Source organism: Desmodus rotundus, chromosome 10 (genome assembly GCF_022682495.2).
Source record: "Desmodus rotundus isolate HL8 chromosome 10, HLdesRot8A.1, whole genome shotgun sequence".
NCBI lineage: Eukaryota > Metazoa > Chordata > Mammalia > Chiroptera > Phyllostomidae > Desmodus > Desmodus rotundus.
Window position 1 is genome coordinate 108,242,133 of NC_071396.1, and position 12,749 is coordinate 108,254,881.

The 12,749-nt window shown below is 46.8% G+C and overlaps 1 protein-coding gene across 3 annotated transcripts in view; it reads right to left on the reverse strand.

The window, feature by feature from the left end:
- Positions 1-7,243: 7,243 nt before the first annotated feature.
- Positions 7,244-12,749, reverse strand: part of TMX3 (thioredoxin related transmembrane protein 3) — a 33,179-nt gene continuing 27,673 nt past the window's right edge. For all 3 annotated transcript variants that reach the window (XM_024580380.4, XM_024580382.4, XM_071219556.1), the window contains 3 exons: positions 10,832-10,961; positions 9,500-9,568; positions 7,244-8,093 (listed from right to left, as the gene is read on the reverse strand). In XM_024580380.4, coding sequence (XP_024436148.2) covers positions 7,833-8,093; positions 9,500-9,568; positions 10,832-10,961 — 460 coding nt within the window. In that variant the 3' untranslated portion in view covers positions 7,244-7,832. The remainder of the gene's footprint in view (positions 8,094-9,499; positions 9,569-10,831; positions 10,962-12,749) is intronic.

Below are 12,749 nucleotides of genomic sequence, written 5' to 3' on the forward strand. Positions count from 1 at the left end.
CATAATGAAACAAGAATTTACTATGATTTTTTCTCCCCCAACATTTATTTTGTAACTTGTCAAACTGACATAAGAGTTGCAAGAATAGTACCATTAGTGGTCCCAAGTGAAGGGCACATGATTACTTGGAAGCACCAGTTGGAAACACTTATTCGTGTCTGCTTTACCTGTTTGACTCTCTAAGTACACAATGAGGTCTTTATGACGTGCTTTATAAAGCCAGAACATAGAAGTCTAACGGCAGAGCGGTCGATCAGGGATCAGGGCCCAAGCCATATCCCTTCTCCCTTCCTCACGGGCGTCACTGCCCTGAAGCCTGGGGACTTGGGTTCCTCTCGTTTCCTTATTTTTATTCTATAATCTGAAGTTACACAGTCCGGATTCTTAGGGAAGAAAGTACTTTGGATCACAGAGTCCAATGATCTAGAAATGAACTGTACCTGATTAGAAGACGGTGGAGCAGAAACGCCCTCCTACACAGCTGTGCTTTGGTTATTTCTGGGCTTTTTATCTTCCATTCCCTTGGTACACATTTTCTATTTGGGACCCATTACTGGTCACATGAAATCTTATCTTACCTCAGGTAGTGTAGAAAAAAGAAGCAAAGCAGGGGACACACTTTTGTATTTTAAATTTCGTTTTCTACACAAATGACTCATGAAGACAAAGCCAGAAGAGTGAACTTTGGCTGTTCACGCCTCCCTGCTGCCCAGTCCTCACCACCACCCCACACCGCAGGCATGTCCCCGACGGCAAAAGCTGACCTCGGTCCCCGGGCCACTGCTGGAATCGCTGGAGGAACGCTGGTCGAATGAAAACAGGTAAATCATCCCAGCTGGACACAACCTACTTTCTTGCTTTCAAAAATAAAAACCACTTTCTGAAGCTGGCCAGGGCCGAGGGGCCATGATGGGGCTACTGAAGCGTATCATGCCCTTGAATCGTATTCGATCTCTGAATGCTCACCAGGAAATCTCAGAAAATACAACTTCTCTCAAAGGCATTGAAACTTTTACTCCTAATAATCATTTAAACCACTGCTTCACAACTAGGAGCACACATCAGAACCAACCGGGGAGGGTTGTTTTTCTCCTTGTTCTGGCTTCAGGCAGCTCATCTGACACCAACCAGACTTTCTGTGGTCTGTGTGTGTTTTTGTGTGTTTTTAGAAATCGTGTGAAGCGATTGACGCTCGTGTAATTCCGACAAGCACCGCCGGTTACGAATCCGTGACTGTAAGTGCAGTAATTACTAACACAAAGGCTCACGAGTTTGGACTGACATTTGCAGAAGAGCTAATAATTTATCTTTCCACAGTATTTAAAGGATGGAGAATATCTGGTAACCTAAAATTTCCACAGTTTTTCATCTCTAACCGATCCTTATTTTAATGATTGTACAGATTGTATGATTTTAGATTCTACGTTAAAATCGGAAACTCTCCCATATTAAAACAAGATATTTCCAAAGCTCAGGGCTCTTTCATGTTACTATCTTTCTTGTTGCTTAGTCATTAAGCACTTAGATACTTTTAGAATGTGCATCTAAAATCTTCAAATAAAATAAAATATATGCTTTTGATTTTTTTAAAACTCAGAAACTTTCAAATCTTAACACACTAGTGATAAACACACCAGCATATAAATATATTCAACGATTCATTCATTTGTTCTACAAATATTTATCAAATGCATACTTCATGTGCAGGAGTTTTTAAGAACTGGGAATATGGCCTTGGAAGGGTGGGGAGTAGGATATGAAGAGGTAGGCAGGCAGTAAGCAATTAACATATAAAGGTATTAAAAAGTGCTTATAAAAAATCACCAAGAGGGTGAGGGAGGGCTGGAGGCTGGAGGTCTCATTGAGACAGGAGGGTCGATAAAGGTATGAACGGTAAGGTGACAATGGTGAGGTGACTTATGAGTGAGAGTCACGAGGACCCACAGCGTGACCCTGGCCCGAGGGGAGACGCCTCCTACACTCACTGCTGCTCCTAGCTGGTGTCACAACGGGACCTACCTGGAAGTTCCCACCCACTTCCCAGATGCCCTCCGGGGGTGACCACCACACGTGTTGAAGAGGAGGTTGTAACAGACAGGCCTTGGAGCACACAAGGCCTGCCGGGGGCACACAGCAAGGTCCTGAGGGGGCACCCAGGGCCTGGCCTGGGGCTCTGCATTCACTGAGGTCGAGGGTGGGGGGCTAGGGTTTCATGGGCTCCCTCTTTACTGGCAGATTTAGAACAAGACGGTGGGAATTCAATGCATGGAAGAGAAAAATCACAAGCGGACCACGTGATCCGTTACTGAATCAACCAAGATCCCTCAAACAGGTGAAGAAAGCAATGGAGACAGTGGTATTAGATTCGTGGGACAGAAAGTGAAAGAGTGAAAAACATCCTGTTTCTTCTGTACAAGTTCAGTGTCACTGAACTGCTTCATCCACCCGACTGGACTAAAGCTGGACAATAATGTGTTTTGGAACTTTTACTGTTGGAAAGAGAAGGGACTGTCGTTAACATGCGCACGGAGGATGCCCTAGACCTTACACTTGTGGCCTCACAGGATCCTGGTCTCCGAAGGAACCTCAGTACCAAAGGGCTGTCCTGCTTGTGTCCCCGAGTTTCCGGTGTGGGGCCTCTGAGCCTCGCGGGGCGGCCCACCTGGTCTGGAACCTCCTTTTGCTGCGTTTTCCTTACCTTGAAGCGCGCCCCATCATCCACCGACAGCACGGTCCTGGCGGCAGACGCACTGAGCAAATCGGGCCCCTCCACATATCTGAAGAAAGCTGACCTGTTCTGTGTCGTCCTGGGCTCTTACCCTCTGAGCCCCGAAGATCCCAAAGGTCTAACAGCAACAGCTTGATGTTGAAGAACATTCTAGGAGAAGGGAAACTAAGAAGAACAGAGAAGCAGAAGGCCTGCAACTGAGCATTTTCAGAAAAAACGGAGTGTCAGTGACGGGAGCCGAGGACCTGCCCGAGGACGGAGACCAGGACTGCCTCTCGCTGCTGTGCCCTCCGCAGCACACAGAAGACTTCCCGGACACAAGCCGGAAAATAAGTGGCGAGGAAATAATCGCCACTTTTCCATTCGTTGTTCAGAACGCCTCTCAGGAGACGGGCGAAGAGAACGGTTGAGGGCTTCTCACTGTTGTCAGAAAGACAGGCAAGAAAACCAAATGGTCTTCCTGTCTTCATTCAAAGTCCACTAATATTCCAAATCTGTGTCTAAATCACACTAACTAACTGTTTACACACACCAATAACCCCACTGGATACTTGTATCTGCTGGAGTGTATTCATTTTCGTTAAAAGCCCCAAATTCAAAAGGATTTTCAGAAATGTTTGTGAACCTAAATATTTGCAATTAAGTGTAATTTCAATGTTAAAGAAATAACTTCTTCATTTCCATCCAAAATGTAAGAACTTTAAATTATAGACAGGCTGAGCACATTATAACATATTAGGATTTTACCTTCTTCATGCTCTTGCTTTGGTATAATCAAATGGAGAAGAGAAATACATTAAATTGGGTAAACAAACACCACAGTGAATTCTGGAGCCGTTACTATGTACCAGTCATGTTCTAAACATGCCTTATGCGCAACTCGCTCTTCATCACCTGATGAAACGGGGTGTCCCCCCCCACCGATTACAAACACAGGAGCAGAGAGGATGAGTCACCCACCTCACGCAGGTGAGCCAGGAAACAAGGCCTGGGATCCAGGCGCAGGGACACAGCCGCTCACAGGGACGGGAACGGTCACACTCCCGTGGAACTCATACGCAGCTGAACACGCTCTGAACTCTTACCACAAGCGGCCCGTCCCAACCAGCTGCTCTGTACACGTCCGAAAGTTCTGTGGGATCGACTGTGGCCTTTATTCCCGCGCCAGAGCAATTCTCCTTAAGAGACATGCCCATGGTATAACATGTGAAATATAAATTTAAAAATTAACATTCGGGCAAAGTTTTTTTTTTTTTTTATAACAGACTCACCCCATTTGAAGCTAATTTTTAAAAAATCTTGAGGTGTTAGCATTGCATTCCACGATGGCACGGTGAAAGGGAGGGATGGCCGAGTTGAGTCCAAAATCACTACTCAGCAGTGATCAAGGAGTCAAAGCTCATTATTCTAACTTTAAATGCTGTAATCAGTATTTTTAAATAGTCAGGTTTTAAAAACAAAGAAGGTACCAAACCTATGAATCCCAGGTTCTTCACAGGGAAGGGGATTAGGTTAGAATGCTATGTTTCTCCCGTCTGTTCATACTCCAGAACCGTCTCTATAGTTACAACCAACTTATGACGTAATAAAAGAAAAAACATACACTTTGTGGAAGATAATCTTAGCTGTTCTCTTTGCAGAGAGAATTATTCCTGTGGCAAAAGAACCAAAGATAAACAGCAAAGATAAACGATCCCGTTTTCAATTAATTTATTTTAGAAAAACGAAGGTTCACAACTGGTGCCCTAAGGCAGGGTATCGAGAGTCAGCTAGTAATACAGCTTTCAGAAAACCTTAATACATTAGTCCAAAGTAGAAAATTGTTTGCCCGCTCTTGGACTCAGACTCATTCAGAAAAAAAAAAAATAGGTATTTATAAAAATAAAATGGCAACCTTAACCCCACCAATTAATTGACAGTCTTTAACATTTCGCACTGGTTCACTTGAACAATTTTGCGTAAGAACAGTTGAGTGATTTTTCCCTGTCCTACCTCCGTATCATAGTGAAGCAATGATGAAAATATTTAAATCACATTTGCACAATCAAAACAAACCCCCAAAACCCTGAAACAAAACACGACCCCCCAAAATCCGCTAAACAGAAACGATAGAGCTAATTGTTTGCTCATACGGACTCTTCCTTCAACCTGCAGGCATTTGGCTCCTCGTGTGGCCACTAAATCCGATGCCAGGAAGCAGATTTGTGAGGACAAAGAAAACTCCAGACCTAATCCACCTGGGGAGTTTCAGAAGGCAGCAATATTGGTGAAATATTAAAGTGCACAATAAAACAAACAAAAAAGGTGGCAAACTGCAACGGGTGCATAGGATGATTAAAAACATGCACTTTCTCCCTCTGAAATATCTGTGAATATTGTCTGAGCACCAGACTCAGCAACGGCAAGTGTGGAGGATTCTGAATTTGAGAGATTGGCAGGGGAACTTTATTGTGACTACAAGAAAAGGCAAAGGAGTCTGGCAGACTGAAGGGTACTCCCTCTCATAGTGTGATCATGATAAGATTCATCTCTGAATGAGGATGAAATCTGTTCTTCTACAAGATTCCTTCACACATCTACCTGTATTTTGAAGTGTTTTTCCAGAAATGAAAAAGCATTCCTACTAAGTTCTGATGGCACACTGAAGGGACAACATACCAGTGAGCAGAGATTTACGTGTGTTTGTGAAGAGTCTGACAGACGTGTAAAAAGCAAACTATAGACGCTAAAAAGAAGAAATGAAATTATTCACTTGCACACCATCCACACATTCTGCTTTTCCTGCAGACACACTATGAAAACACAGGAACATGGGGCAGCATCCAGGTGAGAAAAAGGTAGCAGAGACTAAGGCATTACAACCCTACACAGACAAGGAAATCTCAGAAGACAAAGGTCGCCAGACTTGTGTCTGCAGACACACACTGAGCTTTAGCCTCCTTACATTTCTTCCCACTGAGCTCTTTCCTTTGATGCTGTAGAAAAGACAGAACCTGCAGACGATGGACATCTGACAGTGACAGGCACAGAGCAAAAGCAAGGACCTGTTCTCTCACTTCCTGGGGTCACGGGCGGCAGCTGGGCTTTAACTTCCCTACCGGACTGCGACAACAGGAAGGCGTCTGTGCTCACCAAGGCATCTCACTGCTGCCCAACAGGCCTGACCCCTGGGAGCGTTCGCATGGACCCCCCAAAAGCATCCCTCCTTGCTCAGCGGAGGGGAATCTACTGCGGCGGAATTCACAGCATTTATCTCCAATTTCCATTCAAGAGCATTTCATTCTAGAACTTCCTGAAACGCCCTGTGACTGCAGCTGTGACTCCTTGTTAAAAACATAAGGGGTGCCAAACCGTAAGAATGAGTCATCGCTCCATACTCATTAAGTACACGGATCCAGTGAGGGGATGGCCAGCAACCCCTCAGGACCTAAGATGCAGTTTCAGTTCAGCTGTGCCCAGCATGGCGTCAGGAATGACCAGCAGCTGCCCGTGGGGAGCAAAGCCTGAGACAACTTCAGTGTCAGGACCACGAATTACTTATTTTTAAAGTGAATGAACATTTTTGTTTTTAGTTTTAAAGATTTTATTTGTTTGCTTTTACAGATGGGAAGGGAGGGAGAAAGAGAGGGAGAGAAACATCAGTGTGTGGTTGCCTCTTATGTGCCCCCTACTGGGGACCTGGCCCGCAACCCAGGAATGTGCCCTGACTGGGAATCGAACCAGCAACCCCTTGGTTCATAGGCCAGCACTCAGTCCACTGGGCCACACCAGCCAGGGCTGAATGAACATTTTTAAATGTTCACTAAAATTCCTCATATTGGATAACCCAACTACTCAATAATGACTAGTCACCTATATAAAAGCCACCCAATAAACATCCTGAACTTAGCTAAAACAAAGGCCCTGAAGATAAGCTCACTTACAATAGACATATCAAACTATTCCGTACAAAGTACCAATTTTTTGCCTGACTTGGGATCGAACCCCTATGCTATTCCTTGGACAGAGAAGATGACCGGCTGAAAGGGCTGACGGAGCTGGGAGGGTGGAGGGGCCTGGCTGACCCCTTCGGTCAGGGACCACAACTCTGCTGCAGGCTGCCTGTGTCACTCATCCCGCGTAAGAACACAGCCACGCCCACAGCCTCAGGGAACAGGCGCGTGCCAATACACTGCCCATGTGTCCGAGTGCGTGTGCACGCACACATGCACGCTAGACAAGTCACCACGAAGCTGCCATGCCAGAAACACAGGACACGGTGACATATATTACTTTTCACAAAGCAGCAGGGGCTATTATCAAAGGACATTTTTAGAAGAGACCGCATTATAGAAAACGGGAAATCAAGTAGGCTGCCCCAGCCAAAGCGGGGCAGGGGTACAAGGCCCCTCCCCTTCCTGAAGTGGCTGCGGAGACTCTGGCAAACAGAGTCCCAGGGCACGGTCTGAAATCCTGCTCCAAGTGGGTCTAGTTATGTTGCGAAGATTAAACATAAGACTATTTTTTGCCACTATATAGCCCAATATGAAACTTTTATAATGTAACTAAGTATAAAGTTAAAAAGTAACGTTTCCTCTCCTTTAAAAAATAAGAAAATAAAATGGCTATGCTCTATAAAACCAAATTTTAAAATTTCATCATCTTAATTTGAGCTGTGGAAAAAGGTATTAGTTCTCCTTAAAGTGCCTACATTGTAAAGACTTGATTTTGTCCATATAAATTTTATCTAAAATATAGAGGAGGATGGTGGTAGGAGGTGGAAGTCTTGCTTTTCTCTATCAAACACGTTTCTTCTACCCGACTGACTGACCTACACGTTCCGCCCAGGACCCTTCCTTCCGTCACCGAGAATTCAGACAGAGAAACGTGCACGCAGGCCTGATCTGGGATAACACCTACCAGGTGAACTTCGGTGGAGCGCTTTGCCTTCCAGACAGGCAATTCCTCTCTGCACCAAACACCTCCACATTTATGAAGAACTACTCTACTCCATGCAGCTGCGATTAGCAAAATGCAAACACCTCGTCATCCTCTGTAAAGACCATGATTAAATGTCTGAATTCAATAAATAGACTCTTTAATAATTTGAAATCCTAATGCAGTCTCAATCTGTCTTCTTTTCTAGCACATCCTTGGGCTCCTGCCCAGCAGGCCCCGGCGGGTGTCCGCTCCTTGGCCCCAGCTGCTCCCTGCTCTCCTCCGCCGCTTCCTGGCCTTCAACTTCGCTCCTGGACACTTCGTATCGTTCTTCTATATAGCCTCCGTCTGTGTCAGCTGTGTAGATGCCATAGCACATGATACTGATGACACCCAGAGGCAGGCCAAAGAGAAAGCAGCCCATGATCGGAGAGCTCTTGAATATAGACTGTGGAGAGAGGGGGACAATCAGTTCCCACAAACGCGTTCCCACGGGAACGGCATGAAGGGACTGCAAACCACTCCAGCTCTTGTCCCCCTGCTGCCGCCCCACCTGCCCAGTGTCCATGCTTCCGCAGTAACTGCCACGTCAAAGATACGGTGAGAGACAGGACTTTCGTATTGCGTGTGCCTACATGTGTGCACGTGTAGCCACCCACCAGCAGTAGACAAGGGCACCAAGTGCTTTACAGCCCTCACGAACGACCTTTCTTTTCCTCAGAGGAACCACACGGGTCTCTGCGTGATGACTCCCATGCGCGCCTGCAGCTAGAGTCGTGCCCTGGGCTGCAGGGGCCTGCTCACCTCACGGAGGAGGCTGTCATTTACCACAATGAAGGCACACACATGCTCTCTTCACATGCATGTTAGTACTTTTTCACGCATCAACTTAGTAATGTCCCTCAATGTACATACTATCTCCTCAACTCCCAGAAAAGGAAAAGCACTTCCCCTGTTTAGGTTTTCCAACTATGACACGTTCTATAGGCTGTGGCTCTAACTCTTGAGAACCACGGACACAAACGCAGAGGAGCGCACTCCCTGTGGAGTGAGAAGACAGGAGAAAGCCTCATAAAGCTCAGGTGTTTGAGGCAGAAACTTAAGCAAGAGAGAGAATGAGGCAGGCCGCCCTGTATGGCGTGAGCGCAGTGAGAAGCCCTGGGAAGCTCAGGCAGCAACTGAAGACCTGGGGGACCCGTTGTGGAGGGGTGTGCACAGTGGGCTGGAGACAGGGAAGAGGAGGGGGGCAGCCAGTGGAAGGCAGGGCAACAGCTGGTAAGGTGCTGAGGGCCCACCCGTGCTGGTGCCCACAGGAACGGAAAGGGGGTCACTTTTAAACCGAAGGGGGAAAGGAACAGTATCACGAGAACCAATTCCCATCAACAGGTTAGCTATGATTCTGATGATTGCTTTTGGGCAGAATGAATGAAATACCCACGGGGTAGTGCCTGAGAGGCAACAAGAAGTAAGTTTAGGGCTCAAACCCATTCAGGCAGGCCTCTGCTCTCACAGTAAGAAAGACGGCTGAGCATTCTCAGCAAGAAGGGTTCCGATCCAAGGCCTGAAAGGGGTAGATTCGTAAAGAGACTGAAAGACACTTGAAGTACGGCTGTGACGTTAACTGACCGTGAATTCCAGTTACTCACCAATCATAAGGAAATGAAGTATCAGGAAAATATTTCCACCTGATGAACATGATTTCTTACCGTAAATACAGACTTCTTGTTACCTTGCAAATTAAGATATTTTACCCAATCCTTTCAAATTGCAGATTTATCCTAGTTAGACATAAAGAACCTATATACCACTATATTGTCAGTTAGCAACAAAATCAGACAAACTGTCACAACTCACCACGATAGTAGATTTGGCATCAAACACCATTCTTTTCAATCTCTGCAAAATGCTATCACCTCCTTGGGCCTTCAATTTAACAGGAAAAGACAATTTCATTGTTAATTTAAGTACTATTATTTCATTTTTCTGTTACATAATCTAAACACTGCTGGCCCAGGGTGGAGGACAGATTGCTTAAGCACCTGAAGAGCCAGCCGGTGTTTTCCCCGGCCCACCTTCCTCCTGCTTCCCGTGTGAACGCACCCCCGCCACCCCCCCCCTCCTCCACCAGAGGAGCACGCCCTCCCTAGTCGCCACCCGCACCAGTCCGGGCCTGCCCGGTTTCTGAGCTGAATGACACACTGCTCGGCTCTGGATGGTGCAGACCTATTTGCTACTGTGCGTGGAATGTCTCCCTAAGGATGAAGCTGAAATAAAAACGCTGAAGGGCGGGCAGAGACAGAGAAACTCCTGATGACAATCAGTCAGACCCCTGGCACCCAGCCCCCGGAAGCCTGCCCCGTCTTTGAACCACTCGGCGCTGCGAGCCAGTGAGAGCTCTTTGCTGCTCGACAGCTCACGCTGGGTCGCGCTCCCTACAAAGAGAAGGGCCCTCAGTCACACGTACGCTATTTCCACACTTACAAACCCCCTACTGTGTGATCTCCAGAGCAGAAGTCCTTGTTGCTCGGGGAGCCAACTTTCATAGAAAGTCCGCGTACAGCGGAAGGAAGTGTCACAAAATAACTGAATTCCACGGAGGCACAGAGTCTCGTGTTTTCTTTCCTACTTCAGCCTGCTGGTGTGATGCTTCATGAGCCTCCCACATGTGTGGCAACAATATGAAAACGCCGCAGTGAGACTTACAGAACAAAAGAGGAAGGTAAAACTATCGTTCATTATTTCTGAGAAATGCTCTACAGGATTCAGAAGTCTCCACTGCGGCTCTGACTCTAGGTATGAAACCAGGTTTCTTCGGAAAACTGATCCGAATCCCATCATCCGACCGTACCCTGGCCCCCAGGATGCTCTGAGAGCCGGGAGAGGCCACTCCGGGACAGCTCTGCGGACCTGAGCACCCTGCACCCAACTCTGATGCCAGCAGCACCTCCCAATCCCTGCAACAGCCAGACACGCCCCCGATAACCCCTGAGCAGCCTCTGCCCCAGAAGAGCCATCCAGGTGTCAGAGAGTGTGACGCTGTCTGCGAGGTGAGCAAAGCGAGGTACAGAGAGGATGCCTGCGCCCCTCCCCAGGGGGTGGCGGACTCTCCCTTCCAGAACCACAAGCAAGAACTGCCTTCTCCTCGCCCGCCTCCTGTCATCCTCTGAAATGCAGTGAACAACTTACTTCCACTGTGCCATCCAAAATGCTGTGGATGAACTGGACCATGTCTTCAGTATTCTTAATCTGCCTATCTAGTAAAAAGTACTGTTGGTTTGAAGTATTCAGTACAACCACAGTTGGGACTTTCACTTCACTGAAAACAGAAAAACAAAGAAATCAAAATACACATTAAACACACAGATAATAAGCATTCTCATATTCACCGTATTTTTCGGACTACAAGACACACAGGACCGTTAGACACACCTAGGTTTTAGAGGAAAATAGGAAAAAAAAACCCCGCTCCGCTGCCTGCCCCACCCCCCGCGAGCCAGGTAAGCTACATTCGGACTATATGACACACCCCCATTTTCCTCCCAAATTTGGGGGGGAAGTACATCTTACAGTCCGAAAAAAATATGGTACATTTTATATAAGTAATTATAATTACAAAAAGAGGGAGCTATATTAATTAATAGCTTTGCTTCCTTTTGCCTGCATGAAATTCCAAATTTTGCATCAATTTTAAAAAATAGCTAAATGAAGATTACGTGAAGAACCTTCTAACACACACTATGAGACTGCTGAGTCTTCACATTACACGAAGGGATAAAAATTATGATGTGCACAGTGTCAGCCTCTGGGTCACATCCCTCCTGGCCACGGGTGTGCTTTCACCCCTGTGGCTTTTGGGCCTCCACAACCCGCCGCACAGCCCACCAGAGAAACGGCACTCAGGGGCTGGGACCTGGGTGGGGGAGCGAGGTCTCTGCATTCACATTGCTTGTGCTCACATCGGGGGCTTTCCTGTAATTTGGTGTTTAAGCTTAATGCTTTTCGTTCACACACAAATAAAAGGTGCGGGGACACCTATCTTGCTACAGAAGGAAATGAAAAAGGTCACGTTTCAGCATGCAGCACAGTGCCTTGCTCGCAACGCGTGTGTGTGCCATAAGCACGGCTCCACATTCCCCAAACTCCCAGGGCCCCGCAGGGCAGGGCAGGGCAGGAGCAGGTGCACAGCCGATCATATGGAAAGTGATACAGTAATTAGTAAGTAATAGTAGAATAAACTCTTGCGTACTCACTACTGTAAACCTACGTTCGCCCCCCGCCTTCAGCCACCATGAAAACTATAATATAACCAATACGTCATTTCACTGGAATAGTTTACTTTTTCCTTTCAAAGGCAGGTTCTGCACAATCATGAAAGGTGTAGGATTCCGTATGACACCTACGCGCGGTTCACAGTTATGCGTCTGTGTGAGTGTTACACAAAGGAGGAAACTCCACAGTGCAAACAGCTGACAGCCCCCATGACTACCCATAAGTGACCGAGTCCCCACGCCTCACCCTTTTCCCAGGGAGGGAAAGGCGCCCACCTGACCCCTGACGCTGGAACACAGCCCCGGGGCTTGCTCGAGGGGAAGGCAGCAGAAGGCACCAAGCGGATGTGCCTGCAGAGCCAGGATCACCTTCCTGTGCTGTGACTGTGCACGGACAATATCGCCAAGAAACTACCCTCCCAAGGTCAAGGGCATTAAGGCCGCAGTCCAGAACCTGAATGGCAGTTTGGAGCCACATCTAGCTGTGCCCAGCCAGTCAGCCAAGCCCAGACCAGGGAGAGAGAATGAGGGAACCCTACTGTACGCCGCTGGGTGTCCAGGGGCTCCATCGCCCAGCGTTACTAGGCAACGGTAACCGATTGGGTCAGTTACTTCCATTCAAATGGTAATGAAAGATGACTCTTCATTCTGTTTCCTCTTAATTATAAGCACAGGAACCATTTGCAAAATAATTTAATAGACCCAAAATTTGATAGTATACTAGTTTTGAGAAAAAAATTATGGTCAATGTTGCAATGTAATGATTTTCTATAATATGTGTTTGCCATAAGTTAAAAATATTTTAGGCATCAATACCTATAAAATTCCACTTATCT